General features: G+C 35.9%; 1 protein-coding gene across 11 annotated transcripts in view; it reads left to right on the forward strand.

Moving 5' to 3' along the window:
• SNAP91 (synaptosome associated protein 91) overlaps window positions 1–27563 on the forward strand; it is a 174894-nt gene that overhangs the window by 113707 nt on the left and 33624 nt on the right. For all 11 annotated transcript variants that reach the window (XM_037843777.1, XM_037843781.1, XM_037843786.1 and 8 more), the window contains 3 exons: window positions 20367–20381; window positions 20530–20697; window positions 27144–27251. In XM_037843777.1, the coding sequence (XP_037699705.1) occupies window positions 20367–20381; window positions 20530–20697; window positions 27144–27251 (291 nt within the window). The remainder of the gene's footprint in view (window positions 1–20366; window positions 20382–20529; window positions 20698–27143; window positions 27252–27563) is intronic.

The following is a 27563-nucleotide window of genomic DNA, read 5'->3' on the forward strand; positions in this document are numbered from 1 at the left end:
ACCACACTTCCTCCAGATAGGCTACATCATTCTTCCTTCCCATCAACAGTAAATAGTTACATCCATCTCTCCTTGTTTTCTCCAGCACTTGTATCCCTGTTTATATTTTTCCCTGCAATTTTATAGAGATATAGTCACATATCATACAATCATCCACAGTGTACAATCAGTTGTTCACAGTATCATCATATAGTTGTGCATTCATCACCTCAGTCAGGACTTGAACATATTCATTACTATGAAAAAAATTTTTTAAAGAATAATAAAAAAGATAATTAAAAAAATACCATACAATATAATAAGGTCAGACAACACCACCACTACCAAGAATCCCATACCCCTCCCTTATATCCCCCTCTCATAGACATGTAGCTTTGGTATATTGCCTTTGTTATATTTAATGGGAGCATATTACAATGTTACTGTTAACCATAGATTCCAGTTTGCTTTGATTATTTTTTTTCCCAGATACCATCCCTGTTTCAACACCTTGCAAGGTTAACATTCATTTCTCCCACATGTAAAAACATTTTTATATTTGAACATTTAGTCACCACCATTGACCACTCTAGTTATCAGTAAGTTATACAGTCCCAGTCTTTATTGTCTATCTTTTGGTGTCATACATGCCCCTAGCCCTCCTCTTTCAGCTTTACTCACAGACATCTTTGTTCAGTGTACTTACAATATTGTGCTACCATCACACAGTATTATGCTATCGATTTCTGGATCCATATAATCCATCTTGTTGACTGTTCTGTACTCCTTCAGCATCAAATGCCCAATCTTTCCCCTTTTTTTATCTCCTGATAACCTGTGTTCTCAGCTTTTAACTCTCAAAATTTCCTCATTGATGTTAGTTCATATTAGTGAGACCATACAGTATTTGTCCTTTTGTTTCTGGCTAACTTCACTCAATATAACATCCTCAAGGTTCATCCCTGTTATTATATATTCCATGTCTTTGTTCTGTCTCACAGCTGCATAATATTCCACCATGTGTATATACCGCAGTTTGTTTATCCACTCTCTGTTGATGGACACTTGGGCTATTTCCATCTCTTGGCAATCGTGAATAATGCCACTATGAACATCAGTTTACAAATGTCCGTTCATGTCTTAGCTCTCAGTTCCTCTGAGTATATACCCAGTAATGGAATTTCTGGATCATATGGCAGTTCTATACCCAGCTTCCTGAGGAACCGCCACACTGCCTTCCAGAGTAGCTGCACTAATCTACATTCCCAGCAACAGTGAATAAGTATGCCTCTTTCTCCACATCTCCAGCACTTGTAATTTTCTGCTTTTTTGAATAATGGTCATTCTGGTAGGAGTGGGATGATATCTCATTGTGGTTTTGATTTACATTTCCCTAATAGCCAGTAAAGTTGAGCATCTTTTCATATGTTTTTGAGCCATTTGTATTTCCTCTTCTGAAAAGTGTCTGTCCAAGTATTTTGCCCATTTTTAAAATTGGGTTGTTTTGTGTTGAGTTGTAGGATCCATTTATATATTCTGGATATTAAGCCCTTACCTGATATGTGGTTTCCAAATATTGTCTCCCTTTGCATAGGCTGCCCTTTCCCTTTTCTCACAAAGTCCTTTGATATACAAACATGTTTAATTTTGAGGAGATTCCATTTATCTTTTTCTTCTTTGGTTGCTTGCACTTTGGGTGTAAGGTCTAGGAAACCACCTCCTATCACAAAATCTTTAAGATATTGCCCTACATTTTCTTCTAAGAATCTAATGATTTTAGCGCTAATGTTTAGGTCTCTGATTCATTTCAAGTTAATTTTTGTATAAGGGGTCCTCTTTCATTTTTTGGATGTGGATATCCAGTTCTCCAAACACCATTTATTGAAGAGGCTGCCTTGTCCAAGTTGTGTTGGCTTGACTGCCTTATCAAAGAACAATTGTCCATAGATGCAAGAGTCTGTTTCTGAACACTCAGTTCAATTCCATTGGTTGGTATATCTGTCCTTATGCCAGTACCATGCTGTTTTGACCACTGTTGCTCGGTAGTATGCTTCGAAGCCAGGTAGTGTGAGACCTCCCACTTCATTCCTCTTTCTCAAGATATTTTTGGCTATTCAGGGCACCTTGCCCTTCCAAATAAATTTTTCTATTTCTGCAAAATAAGTTGTTGGGATTTTAATTGGTATTGCATTAAATCTATAAATCAGTTTGGGTAGAATTGACATCTTAACTATATTTACTCTTCCAATCCATGAACACAGTGTGCCGGTTTAGATGTATTATGTCCCCCAAAATGCCATGTTCTTTAATGCAATCTTTTGGGGACAGACGTATTAGTGTTGATTAGGTTGGAACCTTTTGATTGTTTCCAGGAAGATGTGACTCACCCAACTTTGAGTGACACCTTTGATTAGTATGTGATCTTTTGATTAGATTATTTCTATGCAGGTGTGGCCCCACTCATTCAGCCAGGGTCTTGGTTAGTTTACTGGAGCCCTGTAAGAGCTCAGACAGAAGGAGCTCACTGCTGCATCTGAGAGAGGCATTTGAAAACAGACTTTTGCTAATGCTTTGGAGATACCAGCCCAGAGTTTGCCCTGAGCAGCTGAGAGAAGCATTTTGGAGATGGCACTGAAAGCAGACTTTTGCTGACCCTTTGGAGTGCTAGCCCAGTGTTTGCTCTGGAGAAACTAAGAGAGAACAAAACACCCCAAGAGCAATATTTTGAAGAGTGCACAGGAGGTGAGAGAGGAGCTGGAACACAGCTCGGGATCAGCAGATGCCAGCCACGTGCCTTCTGAGCTAATAGAGGTTTTCCAGAAGCCGTTGGCCTTCCTTCAGTGAAGGTATATTCATGTTGATGCCTTAATTTGGACATTTTCATGGCCTTCAGATTAAATTTGTAACCAAATAATCCCCTTTATAAAAGCCAATCCATTTCTGGTATTTTGCATAATGGCAGCATTAGCAACTGGAACACATGGTATGTTCTTCCATTTTTTTAGGTCCTGTTTGATTTCTTTTAGCAGTTTGTTGTAGTTTTCTCTGTATAGGTCTTTAGTGGTCTTGGTTAAGTTTATTCCTAAATACTTGATTATTTTGGTTGCTATTGTAAATGGAATTTTTTTTCTTGATTTCCTCCTCCTGTTGCTCATTATTTGTGTATGGGAACATTGCAGATTTTTGTGTGTTGATCTTGTAGCCTGCCACATTGCTGTATTCACTGAATAGCTCTAGTAGCTTTGCTGTAGATTTTTCTGGATTTTCTGCATATAGGATCATGTCATCTGCAAACAGTGAAAGTTTTACTTCTTCCTCTCCAATTTGGATGCCTTTTATTTCTTTTTCTTGCCAAATTGCTCTACCTAGAACTTCCAGCACAATGTTGAATAACAATGGTGACAGTGGGCATCCGTGTCTTGTTCCTGGTCTTAGAGGGAAAGCTTTTAGTCTTTCCCCATTGAGTATGATGTTAGCTGTGGGTTTTTCATATCTTGCCTTTATCATACTGAGAAAGTTCCCTTCTATTCTTATCCTTTGAAGTGTTTTCATCAAGAAAGAATGTTGAGTTTTGTCAAATGTCTTTTCTGTGTTGATCAAGATGATCATGTGGCTTATTGATGTGGTGTATTAAATTAATTGATATTCTTGTGTTGAACCAGCCTTGCATAAATGGAATAAATCCCACCTGGTTGTGGTGTACAATTCTTTTATTGTGCTGCTGGATTCAATTTGTGAGTATTTTGTTCAGGATTTTTACATCTATATTCATTAACGAGATTGGTCTATAATTTTCTTTTTTTGTAGTATCTTTGTCTGACTTTGGTGTTAAGGTGATGTTGACTTCATAGAATGAGATAGATAGCTTTCCCTCCTCTTCAAGTTCTTTGAAGAGTTTGAGGAGGATTGGTACTAATCCTTTCTTGAATACTTGGTTGAATTCACATTTTAAGCCATCTGGTCTTGGGCTTTTCTTTTTTGGGAGTTTTTTGATGACTGACTCAATCTCTTTACTTGTGATTGGTTTGTTGAGGTCTATTTCTTCTTGAGTCAATGTTGGTTATTCATGCTTTTCTAGGAAGTTGTCCATTTCATCTAAGTTGTCTAGTTTATTGCTCATAGTATCTTGTCATTATCTCCTGTATTTTCTGCAGGTTCAGTAGTTATGTCCCCTCTTCCCATTTCTGATTGTATTTATTTGTATCCACTTTTTTGTTGTTGTTTACTGTTTGTTGTTGTCTAGCTAGGGGTCCATCAATTTTATTGTTTTCTCAAAGAATCAACTTCTGGTTTTGTTGATTCTCTCTATTGCTTTTCTGTTCTAAATTTCATTTATTTTTGCTTAATCTTTGTGATTTTTTCCCAGTTCTGTTTGCTTTGGGGTTAGTTTGCTGTTCTTTCTCTAGTTCCTCCAGGTGAACAGTTAATTCCTTGATTTTTGCTCTTTCTTCTCTTTTAATATAGGTGTTTAGGGCAATAAATTTCCCTCTCAGCACCACCTTTGCTGCATCCCATAAGTTTTGATATGTTGTGTATTAATTGTTATTTGCCTCTAGGTATTTACTAATTTCTCTTGTAATTTCTTCCTTTACCCACTGGTTGTCTAAGAATGTGTTGTTTAGCCTCCATATATTTGTGAGTTTTATGACCTTCTGCCTGATATTGAATTCCAACTTCATTCCATTATGATCCAAGAAAGTGTTTTGTATGATATCAATCTTTTTAAATTTGTTGAGACTTGCTTTGGGACCCAACAATGGTATATCCTAGAGAATGTTCCATGAGCACTTGAGAAAAATGTATATCCTGCTGTTGTGGGGTGTAGTGTTCTACAAATGTCTGTCAAGTCTAGTTCGTTTATCATACAATTCAGCTTCTCTGTTCCTTATTGATCCTCTGTCTAGATGTTCTATCCATTGATGAGAGTGGTGTATTGAAGTCTCCAACTATTCTTGTAGAGGTATCTACTTCTCCTTTCAGTGTTCTCAGTGTTTGCTTCATGTGTTTTGGGGCTCTCTGGCTTGGTGCATAAACATTTATGATTGCTACATTTTCTGGATGAATTGACCCTTTTATTAATATATAGACTCCTTCTTTGTCTCTTTTAATTGTTTAACTTTTGAAGTCTACTTTGTCTGATATTAGTATAGCTACTCCTGCTTTTTTCTGGTTGTTGTTTACATGAAATATCTTTTTCCAACCTTTCACTTTTCAACCTATTTTTTGTCCTTTGTCTAAAGTGAGTTTCTTGTAGACAGCATATAGATGGGTCCTGTTTTTTAATCCATTCTGCCAGTCTATGTCTTTTTATTGGAGAGTGTCATCCATTAATATTTAGTGTTATTACTTTAAGGATAGTACTTTCTTCTACCATTTTATGTTTTGGATTTTATATGTCATGTCTTATTTTTTCCTCTCTCTTCTTTTACCCTTCCTGATAATCTTTTCCATGCTCTTCTCCAAACCTCCCTCTCTTGTCTTTTCCTGTCAGCCTATAGCACTCCCTTTAGTATTTCTTGTCCTGCTGGTCTCTTATTCACAAACTCTCTCACTGTCTCTTTGTCTGAAAATATTTTAATCTCTCCCTCGCTTTTGAAGGACAGTTTTACTGGATATAGAATGCTTGGGTTGGCAATTTTTCTCTTTCAGTATCTTAAGTATATCATACCACTACCTTCTTGACTCCATGGTTTCTGCAGAGAAATCTGTACATAGTCTTATTGAGCTTCCTTGTATGTGATGGATTGCTTTTCTCTTGCTGCTTTCAGAATTCCCTTTGTCTTTGACTTTGGACAATCTGATCAGTAAGTGTCTTGGAGTAGGTCTATTGGGATCTATTGTGTTTGAGATACCCTGTACTTCTTGAACCTGTAATTTTATGTCTTTCATGAGAGTTGGGAAATTTTCAGTGATTATTTCTTCTGTTATTCTTTCTACCCCGTTTCCCTTCTCTACTCCTTCTGGGACACCCATAACACGTATGTTTGTACACTTCGTGTTGTCATTCAGCTCCCAAAGACCCTGCTCATAGTTTTCCATTCTTTTCCCTATCTGTTCTTTTATGTGTATGATTTCAAATGTCCTGTATTACAGTTCACTGATCCTTTCTTCTGCCTCTTCAAATCTACTGTTGTATGTCTCCATTGTGTTTTTCGTCTCTTCTGTTGTGCCTTTCATTTCCATAAGTTCTGCCATTTGTTTTTTCAAGCTTATGAATTCTTCTTTATTGTCTTCTTTATGTTGTTTTTCTCTTTTGCCACATTTTCCTTCAGCTTGTTGATTTGATGTAGGAGATTTGTTTGAAGATTTTTAATTAGTTGTACCTGTATCTTAGTGGAATTGTTAGTTTGTTCCTTTGGCTGGTCCCTATTTTTGTTTCCTAGGATGACTCATTATGTTTAGCTGTCTAGGCATCTGATTTTCTTGATTAGTTTATTCTGGAGCTCATTTTCACTCTCTTACCGGGGTTTTCTTATTGGTTGGCTTTGTTCTCTATCTGTTCTTTGGCATTCAGTACAACTTATTCTAGATCTCTAACATAGCTTTTGTTTAGTTGATCAGAATTTTTCACCTCTTGTTTTTCTGGTTCTTGCCCTGCCTCTATGTAACCTTTTTTTGAGAGGGTCTCCCCAGATGGTCATCCCCAATCATATTTTCCCAGTCCAGACAGGCCCAGTTCTCAGGCAGAGGATATGAAGAGTCCCTGAGAATGAGACCCTGAAGGTTGTCAAACCCTTCTGTAAAGCCTGTAGACTCTGTGATTTTCCTATCCTGTCCATCAGGTGGCACTTGTCAGCCCACAGATCCCCACCAGTGTAAAGAGGTGCCAAAGGTGCCTTTAATTCTCCACAGACCCTATCCCTGCCAGGGGTGTGGCTAACTCAAGCTGGTTTCTGTTTTCCAGCCCCTGGGGTCTGAGTTCTTTGAAGGAGGTCCATCACTTGAGCTGGACCATGCCCCCCCTTTCTTGGGGGAAGTTATGCCCTTTAGGGAATTTGCCCCCCCCCCACTAGATTCATTGCTTTGTCTCTCAGACCTATCTTATCTCTGTCATTGCCTGGGTCCAGAAGCCAGTTGCAAATATCTGAGGCTTTCTGTAATGAGCTACTTAGAATAGTTATTTCCAAAAAAAGAAAGAAAAAGAAATCCCATTTCAAGATCTTTCCCAGGCCCCCAAGTTTTGTCAGACCCAGTATGGACTATTTAAAGATACATTCTTTAGGCTATTATCTCTTTCACCTGGATAGTTACTCTGAGACAACTTTAATTCCACCCTTTCCTGGGGTAGTGCTGAAGCAGAAGCCCTGATGCGCTGTTGAAAAGCAGAAAGATAAAGAGTTGGAAAGAAGAAAAGAAGAAAAAATAATACCCTTTTTCAGAGCTAGACCCCAGCTCTCCAAGACTGCAGACAGGAGTTGGTACCCATTTCTATGTGCTACTTTTTCTTGAAGCCCAGCCCTTTTCCAGTATTTTGAACACCTCCAACTCCAAAAGTCTCTGTTTTTATGTTTTATTTTTCTATGTTTTTATTTTATTTTATTTATTTATTTATTTGGTTGGTTGTTGTTGTTGTTAGCCCTGCCTCTCTCTGCCAGACTGATTGCTCCCAGTTTCTTCATGCGTGCTCTCAGATAATCTGTGCTTAGAACTATTATTCGGCAGTCCAAGTTTATTAATTCTGCAATTGGGGCTGGGTTGATTCCCCCTCCTTTCTTCCAGCACAGATTTTCTTTTTTCCCTCAGGGAACCAACTCCAAGACAGTCTGCTATGCCTTGGTGGGAGGGGAGCCAGACCCCTGGCCAGGGAAACTTACAGTTTTTCACTGCAGTCTCAGCTCTTCCACCCATTCCAGACTGGCGTACAATGCATGACTGGTCACAAAAGACCCCAAAAAGGCTGTTTCATACAGTTTCTGGCTACTTACCAGCTGCCCTAGAGGAGTAACTAAATTCCACACCTCACCATTCTGCCATCTTGCCCTGCCCTTCTCTCTCAGTAAAGATTTTAAAGGTAAATGGATTAAACACTTCAGTCAAAAGATAGCAATTGGAAGAATGGATTTAAAAGCATGACCCAACTATATGCAGTCTGCATATAAAAGATACAAAGTAGGTGAAGATACAAGTAGGTGAAGGTGAAAGGATGGAAAAAAATTCACCATGCAATTAGTAACCAAAAGAGAGCTGAGGTGGCTCTACTAATATCAGATAAAATAGACTTTAAGTCAAACAGTTACAAGTGACAAAGACAGTCATTGCATACTGATAAAGAAGACAATTCCACAGGAAGCTATAACAATTATAAATATATATGTATGCACCTACCAGCAGAGCCCCAAAATATATGAAGCAAATACTGACAGATGTGAAGGGGGAAATTGATGGGTCAATTGGAGAAATTGATGAGAGAGAGGGAGAGAAATAAAAGGCACCCAAATTGGAAAGGAAGAATTAACTTTCCCTATTTGCAGGTGATATGATCCTATATACTGAAAACCCTAAAAAGTCCACAACAAAACTCCCAGAGCTAATAAATGAATTCAGCAGAGTTCCAACGTATAAGATCATCACCCAAAAATCAGTAGTGTTTCTATACACAAGCAATGAACAATCAGAAGAAGGAATCAAGAAAAAAATTCCATTCATAATATCAACTAGAAGAATCAAATATCTAGGAACAAATCTAATCAAAGATATAAAGGACTTCTACACAGAAAACTACAAAACATTGCTAAAATAAATCACACAAAACCTAAATAAATGGAAGGACAGTCCATGTTCATGGATTGAAAGATTAAATATCATTAAGATGTCAGTACTACCCAAAGCAATTTGTAGATTCAGTGCAATCTAAATCAAAATTCCAACAACCTTCTTTGCAAAAATAGAAAAGCCAATTATCAAATTTATATGGAAGGGTAAGGGGCCCCAAATAGCTACAACTCCTTGAAAAAGAACGAAGTTGGAGGATTCACACTTTCTGATCTTACAACTTATTACAGTGCCATAGTAATAAAAACAGCATGGTACTGGCACAAAGACAGACACACAGACCAGTGGAATAGAATTGAGAGCTCAGAAATCAACCATCACATTTATGGCCAGCTGATTTTTTTAAGCAGGTTTATCACATATCATACATTCTATCCAAAGTGTACAATCAATGGCTTTTACTGTATTCACAGGGTTGTAAATTCATCACCACAACCAATTTTAGAATATTTTCATTACTCCAAAAAGAAAAACCACATACACCTTAGCAGTCACCTCTCAATCCTTCCATCCTTCCCCAGCCCTTCATAACTACTAATCTATTTCTGCCTCTATAGATTCATTTATATTTGCATTTTATATAATTGGAATCATGCAGTATACATACCATATCATATAATACTTTGTGTCTGGATTCTTTCACTTAGCAGAATGTTTTTTTAATTATTTTTTTAATTAGAAAAGTTGTATGTTTGCTGAAGAGTCATGTAAAAAAATAAAACATTCCCATGTACCCTCCTATTGTTGATACTTTGCATTAGTGTGGTACCTTTGTTAAACTGATGAAAGAATATTAAAATAGTACTATTAACTATAGTCCATAGTTCACATTAGGTGTATTTTTTCCCATTTAACACCCTAATAATAACACCTTGAATTAGTGTTGTTCATTTGTTATAATTCATGAAAGAACATTCTTATATTACAGACCCCAGTTCATCATCTACAACAGGGTGCACTGTGTTATACAGTCCTATGTTTTATCCTAACTTTCATTCTAGTAACATACAAACCCAAAATTTCCCCCCATCATCCACTTTCACATACATTATACACTGCTGTTATTACACTCACAGTAATAAGCTACCAATACCACCGTCCATTTCCAAACATTTACAATCAACCTAAATGGAAATTCTTTACAAATTAAGAATCAGCTCCCCATTGTCTACCCCCATTTTACCTCCTGATAACCTGTATTCCGGTTTCTAAATCTGAGTTTGCTCATTGTAATTAGTTCATATCAATGAGAACATACTATTTTTCCGTTTGTGTCTGACTTATTTTACGCAGCATAATGTCCTCAAGGTTCATCCATGTTGTTGCATGCATCAGGACTTCATTCCCTTCTTCAACTGCATAATATCCCATCGTGTGTATATACCACATTTTGTTTATCCATTCATTGGTTGATGGACACTTGGGGTTGCTTCCATCTTTTGGCTATTGTGAGTAATGCCACTATGAACATTGGTGTAAAAATACCTGTTTGAGTTCCCTGCTTTTAGTTCTTCTGAGTATTTATCTAGTAGCAGGGTTGCTGGAGCATATGGCAATTCTATATTTAGCCTCCTTAGGAACCACCAAACTTTTCTACAGTGGCTGCACCATTTTACATTCCCACCATCAATGAATTAGTGTTCTTATTTCTCCATATCCTCTCCAACATTTGTGCTTTTCTGTTTTTTTAACAGTGGCAATTCTAGTAAGTGTGAAAGGATAGCTCACTGTGGTTTTGATTTGTATTTCTCTAATAGCTAGTGACATTCAGTATCTTTTCATGTGCTTTTTAGCCATTGTGTTTCCTCTTTAGAAAAATGTCTGAGTCTTTTGCCCAATTTTTAATTGGGTTGTGCGGTTGGAATGTATTTTGGGGGCAAAATGCCATTATCTTTGATGTAATCTTGTGTGGGCAGATGGATCAGTGTTGATTAGATTGTAATTCTTTAAGTGTTTCCATGGAGATGCGCCCCACCCAACTGTGGATGATAACTCTGACTGGATTGTTTCCATGGGGGTGTGGCCCCCGCCTATTCAGGGTAGGTCTAAATTAAATCACTGGAGCCATATAAATGAGCTGACAAACAGAAGGAACTCAGTGCAACTGAGAGTGACATTTTGAAGAGGAGCTACAGCCAAGAGGGACACTTTGAAGAATGCACGGAAGCTGAGAGAGTAGCTGCAGATGAGAGACAGTTTGAAGACAGCTGTTGAAAGCAGACTCTTGCTGTGGAGAAGCTAAGAGAGGGCAAATGCCCCAAGAGCAACTGAGAGTGATATTTTTGAGGAACTGCAGCCTAGAGAGGAATGTCCTGGGAGAAAGCCATTTTGAAACCAGAACTTTGGAGTAGACACCAGCCACGTGCCTTCCCAGCTAACAGAGGTTTTCTGGACACCATTGGCCATCCTCCAGTGAAGGCACCTGATTCCTGATGTGTTTACTTTGGACACTTTAGAGCCTTAAGATTGTAACTGTGTGATCAAATAACCCCCCTTTTATAAAAGCCAATCCATTTCTGGTGTTTTGCATTCTGGCAGCATTAGCAAACTAGAACAGTTGTTTATCTTTTTATTGTTGATATTCTGGGTATTAAACCTTATTGAATATGTGGCTTCCAAATATTTTCTCCCATTGAGTAGGTTGTCTTTTCACTTTCTTGACAAAGTCCTTTTATGCAGAAAAGTATTCTATTTTGAGGTCCCATTTATCTGTTTTTTCTTTCATTGATTGTGCTTTGGATGTAAATTCTAAGGAACTATTGCCTACCACAAAATCCTGAAGACACTTCCGTACATATTTTTCCAGGAATTTTATTGTCCTGATTCTTATATTTAGATATTTTATCAATTTTGAGTTAATTTTTGTATAAGGTGTGAGATAGGAATCCTCTTTTGATTGTTTCTTTATGGATATCCAGTTCTCCCAGAACCATTTGTTAAAGAGACTATTCTTTCCCCGTTGAGTGGACTTAGCAGCCTTGTGAAATATCAATTAGCCATAGATGTGAGGGTCTGTTTTTGAACTCTCAATTCAGTTCCATTGAAAATAAATCTATCTTTATGCCAGCACCATGCTGTTTTGACCACTGTAGCTTCCTAATATACTTTAAAGTTAAGAAGTGGGAGTCCGCCAACTTTGTTCTTCTTTTTCAAGATGTTTTTGGCTATTCTGAGTCTCTTTCTCTTCCAAATAAATTTGATAATTGGCATTTCCATTTCTGCAAAATAGGTTGTTGGAATTTTGATTGAGATTGTGTTTAATCTGTAAATCAATTTGGGTAGAATTGGCTCTTAATGATATTTAGTCTTCCAATCCATGAACATAGCATGTCCTTCCATTTATTTAGGTCTTCTTTGATTTCTTTTAGCAATGTTTTATAGGTTTCTGTGTATAAGTCCTTTATATCCTTGATTAGGTTTATTCCGTAATATTTGATTCTTCTGTTTGCTGCTGTTAATGGAATTTTTTTCTTGATTTCCTCCTCAGATTGCTTATTGCTAGTGTATAGAAACACTACTGATTTGGGGGTGTTGATCGTGTGCCCCACTACTTTGCCGAACTCATTTATTAGTTCTAGTAGCTTTGTATGTGTCTTGGAGTAGGTCTTTCAGGTCCACTATGATTTATTCTGTTTGTAGTATGTTGTGCTTCTTGGACATGTGTGTCTTTCATAAGAGTTTTGGGCTTTTCATGGGAAATTTTGGGCTATTATTCAAATATTCTTTCTTCTCCTTTTCCCTTCTCTTTTCCTTCCAGGATACCCATGATGCATACATTTGTGTGTTTCATGGTATCATTCCAATCCTTGAGACCCTGCTCATTTTTTTTCCATTCTTTTCTCTGTTCTTCTATCTGTAAGATTTCGATTGTCCTGTCTTCTAGTTCACTGATTCTTTCTTTTCCCTGTTCAAATCAGCTGAAGTATATCTGTAGTGTATTTTTCATCTCTTCTGTTGTGCCTTTCATTCTATAATTTCTGTTATGTTTCTTATTATATTTCAAATTCTTCTTTATGCTTACACAGTATCTTCTTAATATCCTTTCTCTCTTTAGCCATGTTTTCCCTCATCTCCTTGAATTGATTTAGGAGATTGGTTTGAACATCTTTGATTAGTTGTTCCAAATTCTTTGTCTCATCCAAAGTTTTAATGTGTTCTTTTGACTGGGCCATACCTTCCTGTTTCTTAGTATGGCTTTTAAGTTTTACTGTTATCTAGGCCTCTGATTATCTTGATGAGTTTACTCTGAAGGTTGGTTTCTCTCTATGCCAGTTTGGATATATTGTATCTACCAAGAAAAAGCCAAAATCTTTTAATCCAGTCTCATGGGATATTTGGATTAGGTTGTTTCCATGGAGATGTGACTCCCCCAACTATACGTGAAACTTTTGATTAGATTATTTCCATGGAGACATAGCCCCACCTATTTAGCATGGGTCTTGATTAGTTTACTGAAGCCTTTAAAAATGTTGACACAGACCCAGACACTTGCTGGCTTAGCTCAGAGATGCTTGGAGTTGTGGGCCCCTGATGTTGGCTGATGCTTAGACATTTTGGAGAATGCCATTTTGAAATGTAGCCTGGGAGCAAGCAGATGCCAGCCACATGCCTTCCCAGCTAACAGAGGTTTTTCGGATGCCAATGGCCTTTCTCCAGTGAATACATACTCCTGTTTATACCTTGATTTGGATACTTTTATGGCTGTAGAACTGTAAATTTGTAACTTAATAAATCCCTTCTGTAAAAGCCAATCCATTTCTGGTATTTTGCATAACGGCAGCATTAGCAATCCAGAACACTCTTGCCTAGGGTTTTATTGTTGATTGGCTTTGTGTTAAGTCTCTTCTTTGATACTTGGTTCAACATAGTCTAGACCTTTAGAATAGCCCATGTTCAATGGATCAGATTTTTTTTAGCTCTTCTTCATCTGATTCTTATCCTGAATATGTGGTACAATTTTTAAGATTGCACTACTTACTACTTGTACAGTTGTTTCACCCCCCGGAGAAAGCTTCCTTTCCTCTGTTCCTTCTCTGGGAATCTTGATGTGTTTTGTTTGTTTTTGTTTTGCCTCTATAGTTTTTTTTGTTTGTTTTGTTTTGTTTTATTTCTTAACACTCCTTTCATTGTCCTTAGCCACTTTTGCCTGGAGAGCAAATTGTGGGAGGAGGGTCACTCTGGAGAGGACTTTCCTAAATCATTATTTCCCAGCCAAAACAGTTCCAGAGACCCACAAAAGGGGTGCAGACCAGTTTCAAACAGCCCTGAGGAGAGTGTCAGGAAAGACATCAAAAGCCATTTTGACTGCTCCTTGAAGCTGCACTTACCTGGCCTGCCCAGTAAATGGCACCATTCAACAAGCTGTTCCCTGCACTCCTAAGGAGGCACTGTGTCTTTAAACCTCCACAGCATCCACCCCTGTCTGGAAGAGGGTTGAAACAGTAGCTTCCAACACTTTTATCTGGGGAGGTTGAAATCGTATTTCAGAACTGGAACCCAGAAATCCAAATTCACTAATCAAAAGCCATGATCAGTGTTCAGCCATGTAAAATGGTGCAGCCACTGTGGAAGACAGTCTGGTTGTTCCTCCAAAAGCTAAGAATAGAACTACCAAATGACCCAGCCATTCCACTACCAGATATATATATATACCCAAAAGAATTGAAAGCAGGGACTCAAACAGATATTTGCACACTGATGTTTATAGTGGCATTATTCACAGCTGCCAAAGGGTGAAAGCAATGCAAGCATCCATCAACTGATGAATGGATAAATAAAATGTGATATATACATACAATGGAATATTATTCAGCTGTAAAAAGGAATGGAGTCCTGATACGTGCAATAACATGGATGAACCTGGAAGACATAATGTTGAGTGAAATAAGCCTGACACAAAAGAACAAATATAGTATGATCTCATTCATTTGAACCAGTTAGAATAAAAACTCATGGAGTCAGGATCTAGACTAGAGGTTACCAGGGATTGGGGTGGGTATAAATGTACAGGCTCCTGTTTGAAATGAGAGTAATGTTTGGTAATGGATAGTGGTGATGGTAGCACAACACTGTGAACACAACAGCACTGAAATACATATCTGAACATGATTTAGAAAGGGAAATTTTAGATTATATATATGGCAACAGAATAAAAATTTAAAAAAAAAAAATCCTTGCAACTACAGTACACAAACAGTGAGCCCTAAGTTAAACCACAGACCTTAATGAATAGTAGAGTTGTAAAAATGTGCTATCGTCAGTTGTAACAAATGTTCCACACCAATGCAGGATGTTGGTGGTGGGGTGGTTTGTGGGAATCCTGTATTTTATGCATGATTGTTCTGTAAACCCACAATTTCTCTAATAAAAAAAAAAATTAAAAGAAATTTTGGTGGGGTCTTTTTTTTTTGGGGGGGTTGTTTTTGTTTTGCTTTTTGCTATTCTAAAGTTTTGATTATTTTTAGTGATTCTTCTCTAGAGATTCTAGAGTATTGAGGCAGCATTTCTAATCTGTTTTGGTCAGTTGTAGCATACTTCATGGATTTCTTTAGACCTGAATTGGTTTTATTTACATTGTGTTTAACTTCATGCAATTGAAATCTGGTATAGATTCTCATTTAAAAATCTATACTAAACTGATTAACCTGAGAGGAATCACATGTAAGTGCTTGATTCTCCTTTGATTCATGTTTTATCTTGCAAAAATGAAGCTTCTATAAATATTTGATTGAAAAGCATACTTAATACTAATCTAAAAATAGTTTAATTACTGCATAATTCCCAAAGCTAAATAGAATTGGTTTTAATAACCTTGTGCTACTGCATCAGATTATCAAAATAAAATTTTCAAAAAGTTAAAGACATGGGTCATACAGTGATAGAAGCAACACTGGTAAAAGACTTAGTAACTCATTAATAAAGAAACCTGTAATATGATAAAGCTGGTTCAAATTGCATTTTGAAGAACTGGGTATTTATACCCATTTATAAAAGAATATTAGAATAAAGATGTGAAGATTAGATATGAAATAAGTTAATGTACTACAGGAAATAAATTCATAACTTTCTGGTTATCTTTTCTCCCAAACAGAAATTATTTGTGTCTTTAGCAGACAACAGCTATAACTTAATGTATCATTTCAGAATTGTAGCCCTTAATGAATAGTAAATAGCAGAGTCAAACAAAGCTACATTCCCCAGCTAATCGAATAATCCTTGGGTTGGCTTGTTAAACAGTGTGTTGTTATGATATCACAAGTACATGTTGTAATTGCTTGATTTATTTCCAAGTGTGTTTGTTTTTTTGTAACAAAATAAACAAATATAATCAGTTATGAAATAAGTTGCTAATTGAAAAGAGCATTTTAAATTTTGGCACTTTTCCATTTTAAATATTTTAACATTCTCCCTTATTAAAATGCTCATCTCCTGGGGCCACAGCTATCAGGTTTTTAAAATAAATTTTTTCTTTCAACTTCATTTAACTTTATTTAATTTCTATTGTCAAAGGAAAATATTGCTGAATAGATATTTATAAGGGCCTTCTGGTGCTAATATTTTCATTCCAAGTTTCATCTTTTAAAAATGCTTGATTATTTCAATTTACTAAAAATTTATTTTCATTATCATGTATCATTTTATACAATTTATGATGTTTTTCCTATTTTATTTAAGGATGTTTCAAATCCATATCCTTAAATCAGACTTTTTTCTATCATAAAATCCATGTAAATGACTTTCATAGAACTTTTGTAATTTAACATTTAGTTTTCATTGTGAATGTATAGGATTATAGCAAAAAGTATTTTCATTTTTTATGAATGTATTAACCCTTTATCCTTTTAACTATTTAAATCAGCATGTATTTCACACTTTATAATTTTTAGAACTTTTCAAACATTTAGTGATTTAGTTAGGAGTTTAATGACTAAGCAGTGAAGCTATAAACTGTCCTCTCTCAGCTTATTCCTTGGCATGAAATTGAAGAGAAAGTTTATCTTTCTGGTTTGTTTCTTTACTTTTGCTATCAAAAGAAGAATACCAAATAAATAAAAAGAAAAAAACTTCATGAAATAACTTTTAAATTGCAATTCGACATTTTATTCAAATTCATCTCCAAGCAGTTTTTGCTAATACCTATTGTAAGGAATGGTTATAATAAACAATTTTCTTAGCATAACAGTGTTTACTTGTTAGAAGTAAGTAATTGTTGATGATTAAAACATTGGAATATCATTGGAAATAAAAGAACATAGAATTGTGTGGTTACAGCCAGGGCTATCCAGTATGGACATGTACTTTGTGCGTTGCTCAAAGACAAGGCAAGAGGACCTGAAGTCTAACTGTATTCTACTGGCCAAGCCGTGGGTCCTCTTCATGGTCCTGGAGGAAGAAGCACTTTTCTTTCTTCTAATTCATCTCCCAAAGGGAGCACTTTCTAATAATTAACTCAAAGGCCCTTTATAGGCAGCAGAAGCCTTTGCTGAGGCCTCAGTGGTCATCTTATAATGATTAGACCATTAGTCCTTTGTCTCAACAAAATTATCTACAACTGAAGTATTTTGTAACAATTGAAATATCAGCTTTAGAGAAAATTACTAATAACAAATAAATGGTCTAATTCCTAAGGAAATTAGTAAAAATTGTAAAGCTTAAGAAATTGAAGTAAACTCCCACAATATGAAATCAGGAAACTCTTAACATACATAGGTACCTTCTGTTTGCATTCATCCTTTGGTTATCTAGTAGGGGTTGATGGTGGTGCTAAATGGTATCAAATGTGTTTTGACTTATTTAACTAAGAAAAAAATCACTTTCTCAGACTTGTTTGATAAGATCAAGCCACTTCCATTATTAAATATATTTGTATTTAGTATAACTAGACAGTAAAATACAAACTAAAATTCTTTAAACCTATTTAGATGTTCTTATCTGACCATACTGATAGTGGAAGGGCTTACATTTTCCAGGGACCATGGCCACTTCAGACCATGATGTTCTCTTTAGGGTTATAGGTGCTGATAAATATTTTCATTTTAGGAAATAAATGATAGTGTTTTTTCCTGTTACAACCAAATTTAAGTAAATTCATATTTTAGTAAATTTAATTCAAGTGATCTATATAAAATTTGGCGTTTCTACAGGGTGATAAGCGAACCTATTTGACTGAAAGAGTACAGAGAATTTATTAAATCCCCACCATGGCCCCATAAGAGGGTTGGTGTTCATTTGTTCATAATAAATTCATCTCTCAGAAGTGCACATAAGTGAGTATGTGTGTTTTCTGTCTCAGTGTATCTTAGGACTGGGAAAATACATAAATTTTTTATAGTAAAGAAAATGTTGCCTAAGGAATAATCAATTTAATATAATATAATATATTATATCAATATAATAACAGAAATTATATTTCATGTAGAAAATTGATATTTTGGAGTCAAAAACCTTTGGTTGCCAGGAATGGAGAAAGTTTTTTAACTTCTGTTGTCTACCAGTATGCTTAATCATTGTGTATTTTCCTAGGAAACCCCAAGATAAGTTTTCTTTCCATTTTCCATCAAATCATTGTAGGAAGTCTCATCATTTTCCATCTGAGCAAAACTTGAGTCATAAGCAAGGAGCTGATATTTTAATCTTCTACACTTCTTTTTCTTTCTTCTTCCAGTACACCAGAACAGTCTTCTCCTTTCCTACTTACAAAATGTAGGAAATAAATTACCCTATCCCTTTCATAGACAAGAGCATACCTGGAAACTGTTAAATCACATGGCTTTTAACTCTTCTGCAAAGTCACATGACAGCTTGAAATAACCACTGATGAGGGTAGGGGCCAGCGAGACTCTCACCAATGCTAGGAGAAGAGAGAAGCCATGAAGAAACCAGGTCCATCTGGCTTATGATGACCCACTTGGATCCTAACTAATATTTGTAGGATGCATGACTTTGAAGTATTAGTGGTTTGATGCCTGATGCTGTTAGTTTGAGGAATTTCTTGAAGCACCTTCGATTTCCCCTCAGGAGATTGGAACTGGCTACCTATAACAACAGAAAATACCCTACCTCAAGTCAACACAGGCCCAGTTATTTCTTTTTCCTGCTATTCATTAGACACACATTCTAAAATTTAGGAACTGTTTCCAATGTCAAGTACTCTGTATGCTATAATTTTCTAGTATTGTTAAGAAATACTTAAGATTTGGTTAGCCTTGATTATCTTGGAGTATCTGTAGAGGGCTTCACATAATATTTATTAAATTTACAAATTGTATGGTTAAATGAATGTGATTATTTTCAGTGTCAAACTTAAGTTTCTCAATTTTTAAATGTCTTCTAGAACTTTTAGCTTACAGAATTCCCATATTGTTTTAAGGCCGTGAAAAAAAATAGCTCCCTAATGAATTCCAATAAAATTTCTCCATGATTAAAATAAATTTCCAGTGACATTCATGAATTCAAATCTATGCTTTATCACACTCCCTTTATCCAGTGTATGGACAGATGAGTAGAAAAATGGGGACTAAAACTAAATGAAAAATAGGATGGGATGGGGGGATGGAATGCTTTGAGTGTTCTTTTTTACTTTTATTTTTATTCTTATTTTTATTCTTTTTGGAGTAAGGAAAATGTTCAAAAATTGATTGGGATGATGAATGCACAACTATATGATGGTACTGTGAACAGTTGACTGTTCCCCATAGATGATTGTATGGTATGTGAATATATCTCAGTAAAACTGAATTAAAAAAAAAAAATCTGAGCCTTGAGGGATATCACAGGACTGAGAACAAGAATGCCATTGGACACTTGGAATGTTTTCCCAAAATCACAGAATAGCTAAGAATTGCCCTTCTAAGGTCTTTATTTAGGATGCCAAAGTATGGACCTCCCAATGGCATATTGACCTCAGAAAAGCTGACAGGTTTTGATACTACACAATCACAATCTCTCACAATCATCTTAAAAATAACTCTCTCATATGTTGTCACATAATATTCATAAATGTAAAGATTATGTATTGTACTGAAAAAGTCTGATAATGTGAAACTTATGAAGAAGAAAATTAGTTTGATAAGATTTTTCCTTTGTAACACCTAAACTTGCATTTAATTCTTTGACTCTATTTGGTATGTTGTAAAATCTAAACTAGTTATCATGAAACCTTAGTTTAGTCTCTGATATTCCAGATTTAAGTGACATATCAAATAAAGGGGATCACTAAAGTTCAGTTAACTTCAGTTTCTTCTAAATTGACATTTATAGTATAATAAAATCCAAAGCAGATGAATTGATAAATTTGGCAATTAATAAATTTCATTTGTCAAAGTTGTTTAGACATGACCTAAGGTAAGTCTCCTGACCTCCCCTGCCCTCAGTTTTCCCATCTAAGAAAATCAGAAACATGGTCTAGAGGATCCTTATGGTCCCTTTCAGCTCAAAAGTTCCATGATAATAATATATAATACATTTGTTTGTTAATTATAAGTTGTCTGGAAAGGTATATAAATATTAAAGTTTCTTCAGTTAGTACTGCACCGTGTTTGGACATTGGTATGGTTGAAGGTTTCAGCTTTAGCTCTTATTTTTTCATATGCTGCCTCATATATGGACATCAATAGACCTTTTGGGAGAGGGTGAGTAAAGCTTTATTTTTAAACTTCTGTTTTGAGAGACTTTCATATCTTAATAAGCATCCTCATTTTGATCATTTGGAGTCTGGTGTATCTCTTGTCCTTTCCTTTTTTTCTCTTCCATTTTCTCTCCTTCTGTGGTGAAATATAGATTCTTTGGCTGCACTTTCCTCTGTTCCTTCTGAAGCACAGATTTCAGATCCATTTGCACCAGAACCTACCCTTCCTACTACCACTGCTGAAATTGCAACTGCTTCAGCTTCTGCCTCAACTACTACAACTGTTACTGCTGTCACTGCTGACGTGGATCTTTTTGGAGGTTAGTTAGTCCCAACACCCTTCTGTAATTTTCCTTTCAGGATTGCTAGTTAGTTTGGAGTTAAGATCTTTAAGATTTTCCATTAGGTAACAGTATGTCAGATCATTTAAGTACTTTTTAAATGTGTATTCAGTTATATTTATCTTTACTGCACTTACTAACTTCATCTTCACTTCATTTTAGTACTTTTAAAGCAGAAGTTGCAATGCTTTAGGCCCATTTAATTTTCACATTTTTAAAGTTACAATTTAAGTTGCTACCAGAACTTCTGCCCCATATGTGCTCCTGCACTTCTATATATAAGTGGAACTAGACCTCGCTGTCATTTTTAGGATTAGGCTTTTGGGCCAGATTACAGCTAGCCCAGAGAATAATATTTAGGCAACATGGAAGGGGAAATACTGACTGAATTATTTTTTAAGATTTAGGACTAAAAATCATAGAAGAGGAATTGAGAGTAGGAGGTCCCTGAAAAGAGTGTAGGGTTATACCTGGTTTTACAACTTTTAGATTGTTCTGTCCTTCTACTTGAACCTTCTGTGGCTTTGGAAGAACTTTAAGAGAATACTTGAATCAGCACCTAAAATGCTGATTGGAAGCAGGTTTAGGTCAGTCCTTGAATGGTTGTATAAAAATACGTTTTCCATGTATATGTAAATTCTGGCAAGAGTTGATTTACAGATAAGAACTTGAGTAAAATATTCTGGATTCTGCCCATATAACTGAACCTGATAAACCGTCTGAAGCTGGTTTATTTACATATTCCCATCTGAATGGTTTCTAATGTTCAAACCTAGAGAAGTGGTTATATCAAATAAGTACATCAAGTAGGGTTATGTTCATCATAGTTTTGTGTTTCCTCATTGTAACATTGTTACTGGAGCATTTTGAGAATATGGTAAAGAAATTGGAAGAAGCAAACAATGGGGAAGGGCAGAGAAAATTTGGAGGCTCCAATGGAGTTGATATATCCCCCTGAGAACATACCCTTCATACTACCACATACCACCATGCAGTCTGCCATGCCCCAGTTCCGAGGTTTGCCAACATTGTCTAAGACAGAGCACTCAACTAGACACAGCATCACTGCCACCTTTTCACTCTAGGAATTTGCTACTGCCTTGCTGTATTGCCACTCCTGTTACAGGAGCCACTTGTAAAAAGGGGGGGAGGGGTTGCAGACCTTTGAATACTTTATTGTAAAGATTAACCCACTATGGAGTGTTAGTTTTTCAGTTACGCCCCTGTATCTTTTGAGACCAAAAATTAAAGTTTTAGCTTACATATAAAAATAAATTTCTTCTTCACCCCTTACCCCCTGACCCACCCCCTTTTTTGGTTATTGGTATTGACGTGTGCATCTTTTCATAGGCTTGTGTTAATAGAAGAACTGCAGAGAAAACAGAAAATATGGACAGGATGCATAGCAATTTTGTGCTAAAGTATTTCTATACCTTTAGCTGTTTAGATTTTTGTTTTCAGTCCATTTGTAAGGAGCTTAATTACATCTAAGAAATCAATCAACTGTGTCTTGCTTCCCTCATGGCCTAAGATTTTCTTCTTTGAAATATTCTTTGTGCCATTATGCTATTTGTGTTTATCAGTTATTAATGCTTTGATTACATTTGTCAAGCATAAAAATCTGCATGTTTGGAAATAGTTTCATTTTGGGATTCTTTTCACCTTTAAATATAATTTTAAAGGACTAGTACTGCAGAGAATCATAAAGCAAAATGGGACTCTCTTTGTGCTTTCACCAATGTCCTTTCTAGTCAGCTGGCTAGAATATGAATAAAGATGAGTACATCAGTAAATCTGATCACAATTATTTTTATTGATCTGTATAGTTCTGTAAACTGTCTCCTGGCCTCTGACAGCTATGAAATCTATTATCTTTTATGTTCAATAGTCTACATACATCATTGTCTGTTTTATGGTTTTCACTGATTTTCCCTAGTTTCTTTCATGCCCTTTATTGATTTGTAAGAAATCAATTAGAGATGTAATTTAAAATTAAAGCCTAACTAAAACCCCTTCGGCTATTTTGTGTGGCCGTTTTTTATATTGTGTCTCTCTAAAAATGGTGGAACTCTAGATTAGCAAGAACTCCAGTTATATTGTATTCCATGGCTTTAAAAAATAGGTTCTTTTGAGGTTCTATAAAGTAGATGCAGCAGTACTAAACAGATTTCTTTACAAATAAGCTTAATGAATTTCAATTTCAGAAAATGCCTTTTAGTTCATGATTGTTAATTCATGAATATAAAGTTATGAAACATTAAAATGTTAAAATGTTCTGAATACTTCTGTGCCATATTTGCATTACAAAGTTGGAAAATAGGAAATGTCTGTTATTTTTAAATATTCACATTGGTACCACATAACACTTCAGTCATTTCAATGTAATTCATGTTTAAGTCATTAAATTTTTTTTCAAATACATTACGTTTACTAAATTCTTTGTTTTTTTAAGTGAACTCCTAAGAAGCAAAATTTGTTTTCTGCAGTCATGCAGAACAAAACCATGAGGTCTTAAAAAATTTAGTAAAACAAAAATATTGATAAAAATAAAGGGCAAAATCCTTAAAACCTCCTGTTTTTCATTTATAAAAACTTAAAACTAGCAACAGCACACTGCTTTGTAACAATACGGGGTTTTTCTAGTACTAGAATCCTAAACTGATGCTAATTCCTATACATCCTCATAAGGATGGTGGTCTGTAAGCACGAAACTCAGTGCCAAAGAACTTACAGGCTTGACTTCATTTGTACCACATTGGTTAAGAAGCTAAGGTAACCAACTTTCCTTAACAAATACTTAAATATGAGTGCTTGCAACCAGATTTCGCACAAGAGTCTTGTAATCTGGGACCCTTGAGGAAGAAAAGTAACTGGATAGGTGACTCTTAGGCTGTTAGGATGATTGAAAATTTTGTGCCGAGTATATGGTTTAAAGATGGCTTATGTGGTTCGAGAAGACAAAGAGAATAGTCTGGGAAAAACATCAACCATTTAAAGTTTTTAGAAAGGCAGTCACGTTATAAAAAGTTTGAGAGGAAAATCATTCCTAGAGTACTAAAAGGAAAAATGGCTAATCTGCAGCAAAGTCAGAGAGAAGAGTTTGCTGATATAGTTAGCATAGTTAAGACATAGATGAGTCCATAATTGTAAAATTATGGCAGGAACATACATACCCAGAAAATAGCACTGGTTGAAAAACTGGCAGGATGTAGAAATAAGCCACAAATGGGTAACAAAGGAAAGAGAAAATGGATTGGAAATAGCTTCAGTGTTTATTACTGCATGGATAATACTGACATTGATAATGAAGGAAAATTAGGTATTAAGGGAAGTTTTGATGGGAGTAAATGAGTTCGGTTTATAATGTTTAGTTTTATGTAATAGGAGAAGCATTAAAAGGAGGTATCTTGCTGACAGAAGAAAAAATAAAAGTACTCTCATGAGGATGGAGCTAAAAAACTGGATTTCACCTACTTACACATTGGTGATAACCTGAAACAGGCCACCCCATTAAAATCTATTTGACCCATGGCCCTAAATTAACTGATGTTCATTCAGTCCTAGGAGGAGGGAATGGCATAATAGAGTGTGACACAGTTTATAACAGTACAGTATAGTGGTTAAACACACAAACCTCAGTAGGACAACTTTGGGTCAAGTCCTAACTATGCCATTTGCTGGCTGTGTGACCTTGGGCAAGTCACTCAGACTCTCCAAGCTTTGGTTCTCTTATCTATAAACTGGAGATATGGCAAGAGAGTTGTGGGAATTAAATTTAATAATCCTTATAAAATATTTAAACAGGGGGTACATGGTTACATATCCATTAAATAGTGATTGCTATTGTTTCTACTATTTCCAATATTACTAGCCTCAGTTCTGACTTTTATAAGATTAAAAAGAAAGAAAACAGACCTGACTCATGGCAAAATGCATATAGCCCTCCCAGCCTTTCCTCATGTTGTGTTTTGTGTTGTAATTTTCTGCCCCAGCTCCTATGGTCTTCAGGTTGCTCTAAGCCCTCCACTGTAGTATCCCTAACATGGCATCAGGGAAGTAGACCCACCCCATCCCCTGATGTGTTTTTCATACTCTGGGATTATTTATTTGGCTTCCTCTGACCCCTATTCTGAACAGATATTTCCTCAATGTAGCTAAATCTGTAAGACATGAACAACTTATTGTCCTGCCATCCCTTTTAGATATATTTGTGTTTTCTTAAAGGACCTTTTAACCCAAATGAGTCTTTAATTTAATGTTTGTTGTTGTGTTTAACTCCGGGCCTCAGGATGTTGCTAAAGTGTGTTTTATACTCATATCAGTTTGGGATATGCTGAGTTAAACTGACAAACAAGTGTCTTGGTCATAGGATTTCCTAGGGCCTAATAGTATATTGTGTAATTCTCCAGGAAGGGGGATATACTGTGCAGCATTTTCCAAACATTTGGCAAATTCTTTTTTATTGTTATTATTTATTTTTTGTTCTTTTTTTATAATCCTTTGTTAAATTCCATTTTGTCTGTTGCTACCCTTTCCTCTACTGTAATCATTTTCTTGATCTTCAAGGATGTCTAGGCAGTGACCACCCTAACTCGTTCATGCTGAAAAAGGATGTCGACTTTATGAGAAAAGGGGACGCATCTGGTTGATGTGCTTGAAGAGGCTTTTGCCTCTGGGTTTTGGGACTTAGCTATCATAGGAGTTCTCTGAAGGATTTATGTTTCTGAAGAACAAACTTAGTGAGTGAAACTTTATTGATGGAGTCTCAGGTAGGGACCCAGGTAATCCTTAAGGTTTTCAGGACTACTGTTGAATTGGGGTTATCATATTGTGATCATTTGGCAAATTCTTAATAACTGGTAGAGCAGTGGTCTAGGGAACACCAATAGATACAGTGGAAGAGAGTATCTTGGACTGGGAGGTCTAGCAGTGTATTACTTTTCTACTTGCTAAAACAAATACCATGCAATGGGTTGACTGAAACAATAGGAATTTATTGGCTCCCAGTTTTGAGATGAGGAGAAGTCCATAATTGAGGCATTAGCAAGGCAATGCTTTCTCCCCGAAAGACTATGGCATTCTATGGCTGGCTGGCTGGAATCCTTGGTCCTTGGCTTTTCTTCACATGACAATGCACATGGCATTGTCTTCTCCTTTCTCTTCTGGGTTCCATTGGCTTCAAGCTTCTGGGTACTCCTTGTAGCTTCTTCTCCATGTCCAATTCCTTTTGCTTATTATTAGTCATATTGGACTGAGACGCACCCTTGTTCAGTTTGGGTGCACCTTGACTAATAACATCTTCAAAGGTCCTGTTTACAGTTGGGTTAATACCTACAGGACCTGGGGATGGGACCTGAACATGCCTTTGGTAGGGGACATGATCCAACACCCAGCAAGCAGGTAAGGAGCAGGTTCTAGGTGGCTGTGGTTCCCCACTAAAAAGGGGATTCTTCTTCCAAGCCCGTCATGCTTATGATGATTTTATTCCTTTTCTACTTTCAAAACCATAGAGTTTCTATGCAAGTTCCAGGATTTTTTACCTTATTGGTAGAAACACATTGGGAACCATTTGTACACATCAGCCATTTTATAAGTTGGGCACTGGGACTGCCTGTATGTTAATAGATGTTCTATAAATAGTACACACTCAGTCTTAAAACATGAAACTATATTTTCAATGTGTCAAAAAAAGATTGTTTCTAAATGCCTAGAACAATACGATAATATTTCAAACAACAATACATTTACATAGAAATAAAGGCATTATGGTATCATCTTAGTTTCTTTATCTCTTTATTTCTCTAGAACGAGTCCTTGGTTGTCTGCAAATGCTTTTCAAGGATAATGAAGGCATTTTTTGAATAATATTTTTTGAATAATAAATAAACCTTTTTTGTTAGCTGTATAATATTGCCTATTTTAGACTACAAATAATTTTTAAATATAATTGTTTAATATATTTTTAATTTCATTTGCATTAAAGAAGACAGTCATGTTTGCTAGAAGCCCTCATCAGCAATGTCACAATAACATAGTCTTAGTTTTATCTGGACATGAAAGTTTAAATGTCTTAAAGTACATATTAAAGTTATTTTGGTGTTTTAATTATTTTCACATCCATTAATTTCTGATGATACATAAAACACGCTTCTCAGAGCCCTTATACAATGAGAATGTTGTTGCCTTCTGGATCCTAATAAGCTTCAGAAGTATCTAACACCGCACCACTTGCATGTAACTAGCATGAGGGGGCACAAAGAATAATTGTTTTGTGACCACCAGCACAACCTAGGCTGTAACAATGCATTGAAAAAAAATTATGTTGTATAAGGGAGCCTTTGTCGCAATTTAACTTGGTTCTTTTACTATGTTTTCTTCTCTTTTTTATTCTTTTAATTTCTGTTGTTTTAAAAACCGCACCCAAGATGCCTTTGCAGCTTCTCCTGGGGAGGCCCCTGCAGCATCCGAAGGGGCCACCGCAGCAGCTACCCCAACCCCTGTAGCAGCAGCACTTGATGCATGTTCAGGAAATGGTGGGTTTAAAGTCATGAGCCAGTCTGTTATTTTTGTGTCCTAACATGAAATCCCTGTAGTTAAATGTGGCCACGTTTTTCTAATTTTAATTTCTTCTCCGTATAAGGTATCATCCATCATAACTGAAAAAATTACGCTGGCACTTAAAACATTAAGACAATAAAGTGCATACTTACCAAAATTGACAATTTCTCAAGATTGACAATTTTTGTCATTGCAAGTATGTTCTCTTAATGTTTTATTCTCTAATACTATATTGTACTTTTGTAACCTTGAATTCAAATATATCAGCATGTTTAAATGGATTTTGA

This window comes from Choloepus didactylus, chromosome 7 (genome assembly GCF_015220235.1).
Source record: "Choloepus didactylus isolate mChoDid1 chromosome 7, mChoDid1.pri, whole genome shotgun sequence".
Taxonomy (NCBI): domain Eukaryota; kingdom Metazoa; phylum Chordata; class Mammalia; order Pilosa; family Megalonychidae; genus Choloepus; species Choloepus didactylus.